This window comes from Sphaeramia orbicularis, chromosome 21, assembly GCF_902148855.1.
Source record: "Sphaeramia orbicularis chromosome 21, fSphaOr1.1, whole genome shotgun sequence".
NCBI lineage: Eukaryota > Metazoa > Chordata > Actinopteri > Kurtiformes > Apogonidae > Sphaeramia > Sphaeramia orbicularis.
The window spans coordinates 19,963,680-19,982,027 of NC_043977.1; the positions used below are offsets into that span (position 1 = coordinate 19,963,680).

General features: G+C 37.7%; 2 protein-coding genes across 5 annotated transcripts in view; both read left to right on the top strand.

Moving 5' to 3' along the window:
* map3k13 (mitogen-activated protein kinase kinase kinase 13) overlaps positions 1-13,538 on the top strand; it is a 47,240-nt gene extending 33,702 nt beyond the window's left edge. For all 4 annotated transcript variants that reach the window (XM_030124472.1, XM_030124475.1, XM_030124473.1 and 1 more), the window contains 12 exons: positions 2,122-2,305; positions 2,396-2,587; positions 3,784-3,942; positions 4,094-4,252; positions 4,401-4,509; positions 5,689-5,798; positions 5,989-6,105; positions 6,648-6,791; positions 7,406-8,162; positions 8,267-8,337; positions 9,071-9,362; positions 10,395-13,538. In XM_030124472.1, the coding sequence (XP_029980332.1) occupies positions 2,122-2,305; positions 2,396-2,587; positions 3,784-3,942; positions 4,094-4,252; positions 4,401-4,509; positions 5,689-5,798; positions 5,989-6,105; positions 6,648-6,791; positions 7,406-8,162; positions 8,267-8,337; positions 9,071-9,362; positions 10,395-10,496 (2,396 nt within the window). In that variant the 3' untranslated portion in view covers positions 10,497-13,538. The remainder of the gene's footprint in view (positions 1-2,121; positions 2,306-2,395; positions 2,588-3,783; positions 3,943-4,093; positions 4,253-4,400; positions 4,510-5,688; positions 5,799-5,988; positions 6,106-6,647; positions 6,792-7,405; positions 8,163-8,266; positions 8,338-9,070; positions 9,363-10,394) is intronic.
* Positions 13,539-17,510: 3,972 nt separating this feature from the next.
* pfkla (phosphofructokinase, liver a) overlaps positions 17,511-18,348 on the top strand; it is a 32,180-nt gene continuing 31,342 nt past the window's right edge. The window contains exon 1 of the mRNA XM_030125532.1: positions 17,511-17,770. Within this exon, the coding sequence (XP_029981392.1) occupies positions 17,692-17,770 (79 nt within the window). The 5' untranslated portion in view covers positions 17,511-17,691. The remainder of the gene's footprint in view (positions 17,771-18,348) is intronic.

Sequence of the window (18,348 nt, forward strand, 5' to 3'; positions counted from 1 at the left end):
ATGTTAAAGGGGTCATATTTTGTTAAACCCACTTTTATTAATCTTTGGTACATTTATTTGTATATTTGGACCCTAATAGTTCAAAAAGTTTGAATTTGAAACCTCCAGGTGCTGCAAAGCTATCTTTATATTCATTTTGGCAAAAATTGAGTGGATTTCTACAACCCGTTTCAATTCCTGCTTAATTTGTTATATAACTAGTTGTTTTATAACTAGTCACGTCACTACATTTGCACATATAAGGTCAAGACTTCCGACGAACATTTCTCCAAGTATGCCATAACTGTTTGTCAGCAGCGGTGGTTGTAGTAAAAACTGAAAATATGTCCAAACTTAGAGCCTATTATCTAAAATGTTCAATTGTTGGTTGTATTAATTGTATTACAATACAAGTGGCTGAGCGGGACAGAAAGCACGGTCAACAACCTGGAGGGGGTAGGGTGTGAAGTGGCTCATTTGCATTTAAAGGGCCAGCGCTCAAAACAACCTTTCTGGTGCCATTACTCATAAATAGGGTTGAAGATAAATCTGTGGAGTTATTTTAATGAAGAATTCAGACCTAATCATAGCATTTACAGTTTATGTAGACCACAGGGAAATGTTTTAAAATGCATAATTCCATTTAGAAAAACATGGTATCACTCCTTTAACAAACTGTCCATGTGACAGACGTAGACCCTCTTTTAGGTTCCAGCTCGTTTTATCTCAACAGGTCAGAGTCATTTTCCTGTTTAGAATCACTCTTCTGGGCTGTGTTTGCTGTCCTCCATGTTTGTTTGTGTTGCCTTCAGCTTAATTTCCATCCTGAATCTGTGCTGTGTGGAAAAACACAAAGCACCGGTCTGAATGACACAACAAAAAAAAACAACATAGCATAATAAGAAAGCATAGCTGTTTCTCTGTTGTTACGTGATGTGTTTCGTAATACTGCTCAGCCCTTCCTTCAGGTGTCCCTGCGGTTTCCCCTAATTTGCACTGATGCTGTAACAGAGTAGCCGTCCGTTAGTGGACTGTATGGGCGCTCCGGGTGAAGCTGTACAGCTGTCAGTTTCAATTGAGGTCATGGTAAAGGTAGTCTCACCTTGCTGCAGGGCTGCCTGTTCAAGCTGGACTCAAGCTGCAGGATATGAGTTGTGGTCAGACAGAACTGGGTTGGGTCAGTTATTCTCCGAAAGTACAAAGCTAAATATTTCCATTTCATAGCAACTTCTTCATGTAGGTTTCAAAAATAAAAAGCGGGTCGGAACAGCCGTTGAAATCCATTACATTTACAGTATTGTTTTGTTTTTTTTTTCTCAATATGGATGAGTAATATGATATGTGGTGCTACAGTTTCTCTGTGCTCTTTACTTGGTTTTTAACACAACACACTGTACCTGTGAGTCACACTACAATTCAGTCATTTTTGCGTATGTTTACTGTTTCAGTTTGGTTTAGATGTCAGTTTAATTCTAGTTTCACGAGTACATCAATAATTTTATTTTTAATTATTGAATAGTTTCAGATTAGTTGTCATTTATTTTTAGTGTTAGTTTGAATTTCAAGAGTCCAGCTATGATTTACGAAATTTGAAATAATGCACAATGTAATCACTCTTTGTGCTTGGCTGACAGCAGAGATCTGTAATTTTTCTTTAAATTGGTGAAAATGAAACTGATTGTACCTGCAGTTCTGCTTTTTTAGTTTGTGATGCATTGTCCATTTTTGGATTTCTTAGGTTTTTGTACATTATTGTCTGTAAATGTGGAATAATTTTGTTTTCCAATGCATTCCTCTTTTTATTCCCATTTATACACAGTTCCATTTACAATTTATCTATCAAGAATGTATCACATCATCATAATACTTTCATGAGAAGTGGTAAAAATATTTTTTTCAACTTTATGGGCAACAGTATATTTTTAAAAACAGACTTATTCACCAACTTTATTTTCATTAAACTGAATGAAGCTATTTTTCAATAACTAGTATAATAAATAATTATAAAGTAAAGGTGATTGGAACAAGCTTTAACATATTGTGCTTTAACTATGTTTATTCCTCAGGTTAGACTTTTGCTTCTTACAGAACAAACTAGACAAAAACCTATTCTCCAATTAAATGTCATTCATGTGTTACCAGATATGTGGGAGGTTCCATTTGAGGAGATTTCAGAGCTGCAGTGGCTTGGCAGCGGTGCTCAAGGAGCTGTCTTCTTGGGCAAGTTCCGTTCAGAGGAGGTGGCCATCAAGAAGGTGCGCGAACAGAAGGAAACGGACATTAAACACCTGCGGAAACTAAAACACCCCAACATCATCAGCTTCAAGTAAGCTCCAAACCACTAAACCTGAAGGCCTTTGGTTTGTTATGATCCGGATCTGAAGCTTAGTGTGTTTTCCTGTGGTTTTCAACGCAGGGGTGTGTGCACCCAGGCTCCTTGTTACTGCATCATCATGGAGTACTGCGCCCAGGGGCAGCTGTACGAGGTGCTGAGGGCGGGACGCAAAGTGACCCCAAGGCTGCTGGTGGACTGGGCCTCAGGCATCGCCAGCGGCATGAACTACCTACACCTCCACAAGATCATCCACAGAGACCTCAAGTCCCCCAAGTGAGTGTCCTTTTCCTGCAAGGTTTAAGGACGAGAGTATAATATCTGAAGACCTTCAACCTTACTACCAGATGATTATAGTACTGACATTTTTAGTCTTTCGGTTTGTTTTTTGACTTCATTTTGATTTTAGGAGCTTTAGTTTTATTTTAATGAATCAAGAAGATTTAATTTCTTTTGTTTAGTTTTAGTTTTTCAGGTATTATGGGGAAAAAAATCTTCATTTACAGAAGCAGAAACCATTAATTATTAAAAGCTTCATATAGTGCAAAGACAATTTATTCTTCAACAACATGAATCATTAATGTTGTGTTTTATCGATCACAGTAGTTTTCAATGAGGTATGTGTCTATTTTTTCCAGTTAATTTAATATTTTTTTCCACTGTTAGTGTAAGTATTAAATGTAATCACCTCAGGTAACATAATTCTGTGTGTTCTCCGACCACTAAATTCTGACCTTTCAAAGGACCATTGACGCAGGATCCACATTTATAACTGTTGAATCACTATATAAATACATTTAAATGAAGTCATCCTGACACGCCAGGCAGTACAGTACGTTCAGCTTGTTTATCGCTGTTATGCAGCAGCCCGTGGGTGCTGTGACCACAGTCTTAAAGGTGAACTGCAAAGCTCAGTAAACAGCTCAGCAGCCTTGTTGAAGATTTGTTCGCCTACAGCAGCAACAACAATCCAGCCTTTTCAGCTGTGACTAGTATGACATTAGCTGAAATGCCATTCTCAGAATTAATAAAAGCCGGTTGTTCCTTTGTGTAAGAGTGAGACACAGTGTCCTGTCTTATCCTGCTCATCCTTTCTCGTCCTCTCGTACACTGTAGCCTGTCTCTCTGATCAATATCATCACGCTGCAGCAGTACCAAACCCTGTATTAGTCAGCAGAATGATAGCCGGCTGAATGTGCTGGAAAGGTCAGAGTAATTCTCCTAATGGGCAATTCAGATGCAGCCGTTTCCCTTGGGTAGAGTGCAGATTTTAATGCAGGAAGATTAATTTTAAATGCTAAAAATTTGCTTTTCAAACCAGTGGAATGTCATTTAACTCAAGTCTCCTAATCTGGATTATGTTGATCTGGGTTTATAATAGCCAGACCCACTATAAGGTCACTGCATTCATCAAAATTTTGCTGTTTGCTTTTTCTGATCAGTAAATCTATGCTTGTTTTTTTGTTTTGTAGCGTGTTGGTCACCCACAACGACACTGTGAAGATCTCTGACTTTGGAACATCCAAAGAGCTCAGTGACAAAAGTACCAAGATGTCATTTGCGGGTACGGTGGCTTGGATGGCTCCAGAAGTAATAAGAAACGAGCCTGTCTCTGAAAAAGTAGACATCTGGTGAGTACAAATAGTCTAAAGAAACATGAGAAATATCAGATATGTGCAGTGTAATTTAGATATTATCTAGTTTGAAGTGGAGAGCAGTTTGATCTCTGTCTGTCACTTGTTGAAGTAATTCGACCTGTCTGTCTAAACTTGTGTCCTGCAGGTCATTTGGAGTTGTGTTATGGGAGCTGCTGACTGGAGAAATTCCCTACAAAGATGTGGACTCCTCTGCCATTATTTGGGGTGTTGGCAGCAACAGTCTTCATCTTCCTGTCCCCTCAACTTGCCCAGATGGCTTCAAAATCCTCATGAAACAAACATGGTGAGTGTGGATAAATATTACATGTTCGATAGTTTCTGATCTCCTGTGAAACAATAAAGTGTTGGCCATATACTTAGAACAAATGCCAACTTTTACAGCTCCCAGAACAGTTCAGATGTAGAAATTAAACTCCCCTTTCTTGTATCAGGCAAGGCAAACCTCGGAACAGACCGTCATTTCGGCAGATCCTCCTCCATCTTGACATTGCCTCCGCTGACGTCCTAGGAGCTCCTCAGGAGACTTACTTTAAGTCACAGGTCTGCTTTACAATTGCACAACACACAAGGACCATATTCAGTTTCTACAAGGCACACTATTGTACTTTTTTCTGCAGTGGTTGGTGTAAGTAAATATTTAGTGCTTGTATTCAGGTGTTGGACTTTAGCAAAAAATTACTTCTTGCACATTTACAGTACTGTTCAGAAGTCTTAGGTCAGGTTTTTACATGATTGTAACATGCATAATATCTATTTTTAAAAAAACAGCTAAAAATACAGCTAGGAAATTTAGGGAAATATTGTGCATAACATTAAAAACTCACAAAAATATAAGTAAACTACATAACTTCTGCAGGAGACAGTATTTAGTGTGATTTGTTATCATCACAGAAGTAGTTCAAATAAAAAGAAACATTGGATGTTTTGAATGAAACCTGGTGTAAAACACGAGAATATTAGTTCAGTAAATCTCATATTATTTGTGCAGATTAGTTCAAGACACAAAGTACTAGATACTTCAGTCAGTTTTTCTGAATTTCTTGTTTTTAATCCTGTTCTATATTTCACTTGTATCTCATTTTAGAGACTCAGAAATGCATATGTACATTATACCCTAATATAATTATACTCTTGTGAAAACAACAAACCTACTCATGGCCTGAATGTTTTGACAGTACTTTATGTAACTTCATACGTCTACTCAACTATATTAATTAACTAAATATAACACTTTTTTCCCTCCACTCCATTTGTCTGACAGTTTTAATTACCTTACAAATTAATGTGTTTATCTACTTCCACTCCAGTGAAAAGATGATTTTGAAGGACTGTTATGAGCTGAAGGAACGTTCCCCTCCTTAAGCTTAATAAACTGTAAAGCACTAAAATACATAGTCATGAATTTGGCCTGTTTGTCTCATCTCAAAAAAAGTTGACAAACATACGATGATCATGTATGATGCATTGCTGTGGATTAAACTACCCTACAGAATATAAATGAGCTAAACCCAAAATACAACTTTACACATTAATTCATCAGTAAAACTGAAAACATGTACATGTAATTGCGAATAAGTACCATTTTACTGCGCAGTATTTTTACTTGTACGTTTGTCAATAATGCATACATTCTGGCCATGCAGTCATAGCTCTGAGGTTAAACCATCTGATTTGGTTTCTGATTCTTCATTTTGATTGTCTTTGTGTTCCATGTTGCAGTCCGAATGGAGGGAGGAAGTGAAGAAACATTTTGAGAAGATCAAAAGCGAAGGCACGTGTATCCACAGGTTGGATGAGGAGCTGATTCGACGCAGGAGGGATGAACTCAGGTGAGTCAGTGTCGTAAACGTTCTGCACATGTCACATGAACGAGGGCGTGCAGCTTATGCCTTTTAGTAAAACATTGACAAAATCTTCAGACAACAGATTACAGTGATCATCATTCTTTTCAATTTCATATCTTAAGTGTTTCCATGTTAATTTGAGAGGTTGACATTTCCCCTTCTTCTGCTCTTTCAGGCATGCGCTGGATATCCGAGAGCACTACGAGAGGAAACTGGAGAGAGCCAACAACCTGTACATGGAGCTCAGTGCCATCATGCTGCAGCTGGAAGTCAGAGAAAAGGAACTGATGAAGTATGTGGATTCAGCATTTATCGCCCTCACTACTGAACTGCTCCTTCCCTCATTTTAGACCTCACTGCATATTAGAAAACAACTTTATTTCAAGTAGCCACTTATTAGAAATTATGAGAGTGGGTCATGATTGACAATTAACGGTGATTTCAACTCTTTAGAAGAACAGAATAAAACAAAATCTGTCACTTTTGAGACACTGTGTTTTATAAAAGGGCATTTCTTTAACATCTAAACTAATTCCCAGTACTTTGTTTTGGCATCTTGTACATTTTCCACTCAGGTCTAATTCCACTAAGTCTCAGTGAGTTTCTTTTCCTTGATTTGTTGCCAGTTCTTTGACCTATTTCTTCACCTGTCAGGGTTTCCTCTTTTCAGAATAACTATTGTGTTTCCAAAAATCTGTCAAAATGAAAAGGATTATTGTTTTTGCATAAAAGCAAGATAACATGTACTGGATTTGTGTGTACATTTGTAAAGTTTAGTGGAGTTTTATTTGGTAAAAGTGCATCAATCTTAACAGTTTTCTCATGTCCCTGTAGGAGAGAACAGGCAGTGGAGAAGAAATACCCCGGCACCTACAAACGTCACCTGGTCAGACCCATCGTCAGATCTAATGCTGTAGAGAAACTCATCAAGAAGAAAGGAAGCATTTCACACAAACCTGGGATACCTTCAACCAAAAGGTCTGAACCTGCACTGATTCATTCATTCAGACTTTATTTTTAAGTTGAGGTGACAGTCACATCTTCAGTGTCCTAGAAGAGCTGAGTAATGTGTGATATAATCATAATAATAATAATGATTACAAAACAGCACTTGGATTTCTTGTCAAAAAAGTTTGTACAACTTAAGAAACATATTCACAATGAATATATTACAACAAACAGGTTGCATATTAATTTGTAATGAAAAAAAAGAAAGGAAGGAAGCACTGATCTGAATTTTGCAGTTTAGCCAAAACAGTAACTTGATGAATTGAGTTAGTGTGTTATGTTTTTCAGAATAATAAAACCACAGTAAAACACAATTATTATGAAAATAATAAAAGGAATTTCAATAAAGCAACATTTTAAGAGTAATTGTATTAAATCAATTGAATAAACTAAAACAAGAACAAGTTGTAAAATGTGATAGAATGAAATATTTCAAATGCCCCAAGGATGAAAATTAAGTGACTTTAAAATCTCTTTGCAGTTAGTTCCAAATGATTGTTCTTAATTATTTAAAAATCTAATTTGAGTTTGTAGAACATTAATGTTACAAAGGTTGTTAATATTATTTATTACATTTCCTCCAGGCCAGATTTACTTCGCTCTGATGGCATCCCCAGTATGGACCCCCTGCCCTCCCCTTCACCGCTGTCGGCCAGTCCGAAAGTCTCCACACCTCCTGGAAAGTCTCGCTACAGAAGCAAACCTCGCCATCGGCGCGCCAACAGTAAAGGAAGCCACAGTGAGTTTCCTGGAGTACTGAAGCCTGCTGCTGGAGCACCAGAAGACACCCAGTCTCTGCAGGAGCAGCCGTACCACCACCACCACCACCACCACCATCCACCCACTGAGGGGCCCTTCCTCCCCTTGAAGGGCCGCGAAGAGGCTGTTGTCAACTGTGCCAACAATTTGCGTTACTTTGGCCCTGCTGCTGCCCTCCGCAGCCCACAGACTGACCACATGCAGCGCCGTGTGTCCGGCTCCAGCCCTGACCTTATTTCCACCGCTGTGGATGCAGACACGCGTCAGCGGACTACATCCACCAGCTCCAACCCGGTCCCGGGTGCTGGTGCTCGTTCCTTGTGTCCCTGCTGCCAGGCACACCCCTTCCCTGGCTGCTTACACTGTCAGGAGACCCCTCCCACATCCAGCCACTCAGAGTTACCCAATTACTCGCTGCTGAACACCCAAGAAGGCACCCAGTCTTCTTTAGGAGCACCTAGCAAAGATCCAGGCTTGGATGGAGAGACCATGAAGACGGCTGAGCCACAAGAGCAGGAGGCGTCCAAGCACACACACCCCCTGCCCACTGCACTGCCCCGCACACTCAGACCACTCAGGAAGGTAAGCAGCACCACACAACATATACTAGCAAATCTGTGTGTTTTTTTTTTTTTTTTTGAGAATTCTTTGGAAGGTGTTAGTCTAACACCTTGCTTCTGTCATAGGGTGGAGATGATTCATCTGAAGAGGAAGAGGGAGAAGTGGACAGTGAAGTAGAGTTTCCAAGGAGACAGAGGTAAAAACAGACGGTCATGTATTTTGCAGCCTTGTTCTTCAGTCTTTTATAACACTGTTACATCATGTGGTCCCAACGAAAGAAGATGACAGACTATTCACTACATAAAACCAGAGGATATATTACACCTTGTGATACTAACATATCCCAGCTCCTGCAAACTAATATGAAGCAGCCAGTTATTGATGATGCACACACTTGTGTCTACATTACATCAGTGTTACCCACGTCCCATTAGGTTGTGAATTTTGATTCACGGGATGAGGTAATTGTTGATGAGTGGAGGAAACGGGTGGACAAGATAGAGGAGGGAGCTGAAAAAGGGACACTGAAATAATGAGAAACTGAGGAGCTGGAAAAGTTAAGGTAACAGTTATGATTCTGACCTGGAGGCTGAGAACTCATGTCAGTGATGGGGCATAAGTATGAACTGTCTGTGCAAACTGTCACCCAAACTTTAATGAGAGAACATGCTGGAACAGAATCACATTGTTAAACTCACAACTTTCCAAAGTCTTAACAGCCCAGTACCAGTGTGCTAATGAAATTCAACATTATGCTTTCTGTGTCTGTGTCATCTATGTAGTACATCCTTGTTTTCTTTGGAAACAACACCTTTCTTGGGTCATTCCTAGCAACATCTTTTTACCTGTTTTAACCCACAGCCTTTTGATGCTCATTACTTCACTGAAAAAAGCATCATAGATTGTTTAACTCATTCATGTCCTTCCAGACCTCATCGCTGTATGAGCAGCTTCCAGTCCTACTCGACCTTCAGCTCAGAGAACCTGTCGGTGTCCGATGGAGAGGAGGGAAACACTAGCGACCACTCCCACAGTGGACCCTTGGACAGGCTTAGCGCCAGTCAGGAGGAGCACCTGGACGAGCTGCTGTCGCATACGCCCGACATCCCCATCGACATCTCCACCCAGTCAGACGGTCTGTCCGACAAAGAGTGTGCTGTACGCAGGGTAAAGACCCAGATCTCTCTGGGCAAACTGTGCTCCGACGAACACAGCTACGAGGTCAGTGATAACTATGCATACAAATACAAGTCTGTGTTCATAAATGTGTGAAGAACATGCATATGATAAAGTAATAAATCAATAATATAAACTTGGTTGTGATGTCTTTGGTCCAGATTGCATAGGTTTTCATTTTACTTGTAGTATGTAGATTAGCTTTACAAAGTACACTGTGTTCCTTACAGTGTCAGATATCTGGAACATACTGCCTTGTCATCACATTGCACCTTGAACTTTGACCCTCATACTGACACCTAGTGGACTGAAGAAGCATCACACTCGCACACAGATTACCACAGTTACAATGACCATGAAATGTACACTTTCCTGTAAAATACAGTGAGATGTAGCAGAACTTTTTAATATTTTTGGCATTCTGCTTTCAACAAACAATAATTTGGGATATGTTTATCTTCTTCTGACACATAAATAGTATGACTGTATTGTACTGAAAGATGAAGTTTGTATGTGAGAACTAGTGTTAGTAAAACACACCTCAAAGAAAGTCTCTGTTTTTCACTATACTTCTAAAAGTAATATTTTAAAGCTGTAATATGTAGCATTTCTGCTTTAAAATATCTTGGACAACTAAGCCTTTGTTATCTTTTTTGTGGCTTGCATTGTCTTGTCACAAATATTTCCAAAATTACAAAGTAGTAATTTAATTTAATCCAGCGTCAGTGGTGTCATATCCTCTACAGAAAAACCAGTAAACAGACAGAAGCTGTTTTAGCCGAGTTACAATATGAATTACTACTGCTATGATTTAGACAGTTATAACATGATTAAGATAAATTATGTAACTCTTATTTCAGCAACGGTGCATATTTGTGTTATCTGTGTTACAACACACAGCACAGAAGAGAGATAATTTATAGATATATTTAACTTGCTATCTAACTTACTACAAAGTGTAACCAGTGTGTACAGTGTAATGGAATGTAAGTGAAGTCATCTTATGTTAAGTTATCATTATGTTTTACATACTGCCCATTGTGAATTGTTGCATTTGTCTTTACTTTATTCCCTCAGAATCCGCTCCAGTTTGGGGACTCGGACTGTGATTCATCAGAAGCAGAGTGCTCTGATGCCACCATTAGGAACAACAAAGCCGGGGCCCCTTCCTCGTGGTGAAGCCCACCCCAGGGCTCTATTCTCTCTTTGCCTGGAGGCCATCGATTCCTGCTCTGCCCTGCAGATACAACAGCAATAAGAGGACGACATTATCAATAAAACTCCCTATAGCAAATCCCTTTGTGCAGTTTCCCCTTGAACCCCCCCTCCCTTCATTTACCTGCCCCCATTTCTCAGCACAGCATCCAGGCAACCCATGGCAGGGAATCCCTTTTGAATGATAATGTACAGTAGATAGAATAACATTCATAATTTATTTTTGTCTGAGTTTTGAAGGAAAATCCAGGACCCTCTGTATATATTCTCTGATCTGAGCAGAGAGAAACCAGACAATTGTACATTTTCAGACTGAGAATGGGCTAATTGTGTGTTGGGGAGAGACTGAGACTGGACAAAAATGGCTGACTGGCTCATTTTACTGTGTTAAGACTGTGAATCCCAACCAACAAGCGCTTACTCTCTCTACAAAACAACCATCCTGCTTCATCTCGAGCTTACAGAGTTCCAGTGACCTGCCTCCCCGGCTCCATCCCAAGTGTGGAACAAGGAGCTCATTTAAAAAAAAAAAAAAATGTGAACACCAGCATGAACAACCTGCCTCGCAACAGGACTTTTTCTCCCTCCCTCAACCGCCGTCTGAACCGGATTCTCCGCTGAAACGTCCTAGCATGCACCGAGCAGCTCGCGACAGCTGCTCCAAGACTGCATGAAGTGGACAAAGCTAGCAGAGCAGCAGAGATGAGGACCCTCCTCGCTGACCACGCTTCTCCAAGATGCGTCATTGTCATCACCAATCAGATGTCATGACCAGAGTTGTTGTCGAGGGAGTTATCGGCGACGTCTACACAAAGCCCTTCCTTCTCCATTTAGACATTACAGTCTCATCTCAGGATTGTTCAAGGACTGTGACAAATTGGACTGGACCAATTACTGTACTGTATGTAGGAATGTTTATTGAGTGGCACATATTACGGACCATGCAGGAATCTAAAAAAAAATAAGTCTTGCCTTGATGTTCAACCCTTTAGTGCTGTAACTTAACGCTAAGTGTTTCAGTCTCGATCAGGTGCAGTATCCTGTTTCTCTAAATCACCTTGTTACCGTGTTAGATTCTCTAGCCAGGTGAATTTCTGCTAATCATTTAACATTTAACCCGCTGTAGTGAATAAAACAGCAATAACGTCATCGGCGCTCAGGTTTGGCGGAGTTTCTCGCTCAGGATTGGTGGCGTCTAGCTGGCTAGACACGGCACAGTGACTGCAGGCCAGAACTGAGCAGCCTATACAGCTTCAACTAGACGCTATGTTGTTAGATTTATGTTAATTTTTCCAGGACTGATGCTCAGGTTTTTTACGTTGCCTATTAAGAGCAGGAGCAATATATCACCAGCCACTAGATGGCGACAGCTACAATGACTTACTTTGTTGTGTGTTGAGTAAACATCCATTATTCTCCCCTTATGGATCCCAGCAATAGTACTTTTTAGTCTTATTATTTATGAAACAGTATGCTGCATCTGTGAGACCCTTTTTTTAAAAATTTTGTTTTGTTTTTTTTTTTATCCCCATTTGAGTGTTTATCATTCACCTTAATGATTCTGCAGGTGAAACCCCCCCCCCCCCCCCAAAAAAAAAACGCCAGCCAGGGTTGAATTTAACAAAAATGATGTCAAGATGTCAGCTCAAGTGTGCTGTGTGTGTAAGGCAGTATAAGGAATATAAGCCAGAGACAAGCCCACGGAGCATTAAGCCGCTCTTGGTTTTCAGCAACCTCATCTCAGTGTTAGTTCCTCCTGTTGTGTACATAAATATATATATATATAAATCGAACACCTGTAAACGCAATGTGACCTGTTTTTGTCCTCTCTATAATGTATCGCACAGCTTCGACAGAGCTCCGAGCTTTTGTCACCGGTTGAAAACGAGCAGGAAATTCTTTTACATCCATGTTGCATCAGTATTGAACACTACCGCAGGAGGATGCGAGTCCTAAAAAAAACCTGAGTAGCACAAGGTGAAGCGGAAAACGACTTATGGAAACCTGTTGCTTAAAAAGTTTTTTGGAAAGGCGTACACCTTGAAAACAGCTGCTGCCTTTCCTCGAGCCTGTACACCTTCGACCTTCTTTATTTTACTGTTTACGTACGTGTGAAATAACTTAGTGTATTGTAATGACTGGGTAATCTGATCAAGCTGTTAATAGCATTGTCTTTCTGGCATATATCCTGTGAAGTATGATTGTTGTGGAGTTTTAATTTAATTTAATTTTTTTTTTTTTTTCTTTGTAGCTGGCCTACATGATTGTTGAGTTAATTTATTATGAATGACCGATAAGGTTTAGTGTTCTTTTTAATTTCAGGCAGCTTTAGAAATGTTTTGACCTATGATCTCTCCTGAAAAGTATTATTCAAAGGAAGCACAATGAATCGGTATGAGAAGCAGACAGTATTTGTGAGGTAGAACATAAACATTGTCATATCATTTGCATCTGCTGTCATTTTTGACCCTGCAGGGGACCATTCATTACACATATCCTGATTGCAGATGAAGTATAGATTATATAGATGAACTGACTTTAAATCAAGTGGTTCTAAAGCTCTTTTTTTTTTTTTTTTAATCTCAATATAAGCTTTGAGGATTCACTTCTGTACAAACCCAAAGCCAGTCAGTGGACTTTTCACAGCAGGGTAATTGAGACAAAAAAAACAAAACAAACACAAAACAAACTTCGAGGGCATGTGTAGTGCAGATTTCTGTACTACCGCAGCCATCCTTTCCTCTAATTATAATCAAAATATCAGTTACTTACATCTGAATTTCTGTGAAATTGTCTCTAACTGTAGACATCATGTTGCCTCATCCCATGTATCACACACCTGTTTCTTTGTTCTTCTTATTTCCAGCTCCCTTTCCTGTCCAATGGCATTACGATCAACCAATCCTGTTTCCTGTATTATTTAGTGTACAGTGCAATGGGTATCTGGGAGAACAAAATAAGAGCAAACAGCTGCATGGAATAAATGCTGATGTACTGTACCCAAAACCCTAGTGTCTGTCGTTATTTATTTTTTACTGAAAATGATGTTTTATCTACATTTTCAATTCAATTATCAAAGTTTCAATAAAGACACTTAGTTTGATTTTATTATTTTACTCACACTGCAGTAGTATAATAACCTGTCATCCTTTGTTTGTTGCACATTTACGACATTATACTGTTGAGTATGTAGTAACAATCTGCTCTAACAGCACTTAAAATACCGTGCAAAAGTTTTGGCGGCCTTTAGATTTGTTGTTTTCACAGCGTTGAAATGAACATGCATATTTATTTCTCAGTCTCTTTTCTACAGATACAACAAGAAAATGCAGAACATATGTGCACAACGTTAAAAGACACACAAAAAAAGAATTAACCCATAAAGACCCAGTGATGCTTTTGTGGCAGTTCCAAAAATATATTTTTTCTCTATATTTAACTTTTGTTAAGTGATTTATCACCATTTATTATAATACTATCTTCTGTATTTTGTGTTTTTTCAGCAAAAATCTTGTGTTTTCCTAAATTTAATTTACTGATCATGTAGATGTTCATTAAAGCTCAGATTAAAGTTGAGGGTAATATTAGAAACAGAGAAAACTGAAGAAAAAGTGACTTTTTTGGCAAAGATATCATTAACTGAACATAAAACAAGTGCCTTCATTCACTGTCGTTCATCAAATTCCATGGATTTTACTGGTGAATCAATGCTGTAGAAGATGACAGTGTTTGCACATTCACTGTAGAGCCTCTGAACATTCAAACGGGTCATAACTGATCATGACAAGACGAAAAACTGCATTTTACACCAATTATTTACATGTATTGATCGGATCAGTGAATCAACAGTTCTTAAACCTTTTACATCAGTGATGGTTTTGGTCGCCAGTAGTTGTTTGGATCTTTATGGGTTAAATGGGTTCTAATGGTTAAAGGCAGTATTTAGTTTTAACCCCTGACCCCATAAAAAGAAGCAGCAATATCTGTTAGAAACATCTGGCATGTGTTGAATGAAACCTGGACTAAAAAATAAGAAAGTGAAAGCCAAAAATTTCATATTGTCTGAACAAAAGGATTAAAGACTTCCTTTTTTAAGTCTAAAAGGATGGTCACACTAAATACCATCACTTTGGTTTATAGAAGCTGTTTTTTTTCACTGAAACTTTTGTTTTTACTGCTGTACATGTTTTACTGTAGTATTTTTTATTCCAGGTTTCTAATTATCAAAGAGAAGAATCACATTTGTTTATTGTTTAATAGAGAGTGAATTTAAGCTCCTCAGTTCTGAGTACTTATACATATTGTAACAAGCATAGATCTGTGTTTTCTTTTAGTGTTTGTGACACGTCTTATATCTGAATATCCTCCTGAGACCCAGGAAAGTGAAAATGTTAGCTTTTTTACATTAAACAGTCATCTTGATTGGAAACTGCATAACGCAACAGTTTTTTCAGATACATTTTTAAAATTATATTTATTTATTTATTTATTTATTTTTAATGGAATGTCCTTTGCAATGGATAGCTTTTTTTTTTTTTTTTTTTTTGTTAGTAAAACTGTCAAAAATGCATTGCTGGGTCTTAAGAGGATATTTATTAGAATATTGCAGGTCTGTTCTGAATTATTGTTAGATTTACACTTGTTTGTTTATTTTTTTAATTTCAAATATCAACCTTTAAAACCAAAAACAACAAGGAAAAACATAAAAAAAAAAAAAAACATACTAGAAAAGTAGGATGAAGTTCAATTTATATATTCCCACCCCTTGCTACATCTTCCTCTACATTCCTCTATATTATTTTTAATTCAGTGCTGGTGTTGGAGGGAAGACATACAAAGGAAAGAAGAAGAAACAAACTATCTGCAGCAAAAATCAGACACAAAAACGTATTAAATTTGGTGTATTTTTAATTTATCAAAAAGAAGAGAATAAACCCATCTGCTCTTCATTTGATAGAAAGTGAACTGAAGTTGCATAGGTCTAAATACTTGTAAATATTAACCCTTTCATGCATAGTGGTCACTCCAGTCGACAGTTATTCTACAGCTGTTCTCTTGTATATTCATGGATTTTGTTGTTTTAGTTCAATATCAGCCAACACAGTGGACACTTATGCATAATCCCACACACTGACATTGAAAACATTATTGTAACTTTTCTGTTCTTGATAAACCTGATCTAACATGTTCAAGTGTCAATTTCTTGTTATTGTTATTAGACTGTAATTAATAACAAAAGTTTTTGATTTTGTTTTTTTTGGCATATTATGTCCATGAAGTGAGTAATAACTAGTATTAGGGTACACTACAAACAAAAAGTTAAGGATATTTCTTTTTTTTTTTTTTCTTGTCTTTTTTTTTGGTCATTTTTGCCATTTGTAAATAAAACTATGTCTGGTCATTAAAAAAAAAAAGTGTTTCAATTCAATTCGTACACAAAAGAGTAAAAAGCGTTGTGCAAGAATCCCAACTGAAAAAAATAAAAAATAAAATATAGCCCAAAAATTTAAAATATCCATAACTTTTTGTTTGTAGTGTATGTTAAAATGTGAGAAAACATCAAATTAGCAGCATTTAATGTTTTTATTTCATAGTTTTCACACAGTATATCAGTAAATACATGTTTCTTTGCTTCAAAAATTAAACACATGGTGTCCAGCTGAATGGACATTTTTGCAACTCTATGAAAAATGGCTTCATAAAAAAATAAAAATAAATAAATAAATAATAATAATCGCATTGGTTTTTTTGCCCAAAGAGGAATAAAGAAAAAAAAAATCTTGATTAATGTTTCCATAATTCATGCATGAAAGGGTTAAAATATAAATGTTGTAACAAATGTATAAATGTGTGTTTTAAATTAAATTTGGTGTATTTTTAATTTATCAAAAAGAAGAGAATAAACACATCTGCTCTTCATCTGATAGAAAGTGAACTGAAGTTGCCTAGGTCTAAATACTTGTAAATATTAAAATATAAATGTAACAAATGTATAAATGTGTGTTTTCTGTCAGTCTTTTTTTTTTTTTTTTTTTTTTTTTGAACAATGAACATTGAACAGTATATATACACGTAATAGTATACAACAAACAAGGATAGAAAGTTTCATAATTAACAGAATATTTTACATTTCAAATATATAGAAAAACATGTAAGTAAAAACATAAATAAATAAAATAAAATAAATTGAAAAAATAAAAAAAATAATAAAAATTGCTCGAGGTATAAATAGAAATTATACAAATTAAATAAAATTATACACTTGACATATGTATATTTTCTTGTTTTATTTGCTTTAGAATTCATGATGTTTCTTAAATTATCCACATAATTGGAAAAAAGGGCTTTAAAAACAGTAATGTTTGTACGTTGGTGTGCAAATTTGGAGCGATGAATGTGAAATTTGGCAAAAATAATCAAAAGGTTGATTATTTATCTTTTTTCTGGAGTTATTTGATCAATTTGTGATAGGCCAAATAAAATGTTTTGAAAGTTCAATTTACCTGAAGAGTCAGATTTTGTGTTTATAAAATTATTTAAATCAATCCAAAATATATGTGTGTAGGTGCAATCCCAAAATAAATGACGTATTGTTTCCTCTGAGTTGCTGCAAAAAGAACAAAGAGTATCAATATTTATTTTTATATTTTACCAGATAGGTCTTCCCCGGATAATATTTATGGATCAATTTAAAAGTAACTTCTCGTACCTTATCAGTAATAATACATTTCTTTGACAGGATCCAAGTGTTTTTCCAGTCTATGTCATGGTAAATATTATTCCAATAACAAACGTGTTTTCTGTCAGTTAGTGCCAAGCGCGCGCCTCAGTGCGTCGTACGTGCCGTAATGAACGTCCTTAAGTTTGCGTAAAGACAAGGGGCGGATGTTAACGGCAGTGTAGGAGTTACGTCGCTCGCAGCTGGATTACGCAACAGGCCTGAACAGACCCTCCAGATACTGGTTTTGGGCAGAAGGCGGAGTCTGCGCAGGGGGACGTGTTCCAGGCTGCGGTAGGCTGAAGTCCAACCGTGCGCAAAAACTAGGAAGCGACATCTGGAGAAAGAGTAAGACCCCCCAAAAAAAAAGAAACAACCCACCGACTCCAAAGCCTGGTCTTAGTTGTTATTGTAGTGTTTCTTGGAACCGAAGAGGCCGAGATGACCGACCTGGAGAAGCTGAGGATGACGGGTGCGGGGCGCGCCATGGCGGTGTTGACCAGCGGAGGAGATGCGCAAGGTGACGCAAAAACTAGAGCACAACTAACCCTGACCTGCAAGACCAGGAGCAGTCTGCGGTTTTAACAGTCAAGTATGAAGTAATAATAGTGATAATAACCTGGAGTAAAAGGTTTTTTTTCTTTTTTTGGGGGGTAAACAACGTAAAGGTTTGCGGAAGCGATGCGTAAAATTGGACAAATCAATGGTTCTGCAGAATCAATGGGCTTTAAAAGGTTTATGTGCGAGTCCAAACATCCTGCAGCCATGTCTAAGCCTGTCCAAATGGATTTACCTACATTTTAATTGACAGGGACAATACATTTAATTGTTTACATGTAGTGTCTATAGGACCTGCAGCCATTGTTGCATCGTTCCTGAGACCCAGCAGTGCATGTTTGTCCTCCATAGTGGACAAGAATTTCACAGCTTTGTTTACAAAAAAAAAAATAATACAAAACCACTGTCCACTACAAAATACATTCCATTTAAAAAATAGAACAGCACTCGCAGAGCGCAGACCTCCACCCAGGCAGATCAGCCCCCTCCCCCATCACCACCTGATCTAAACATTTGTTCCTTGTGTCAGTACCAACATTT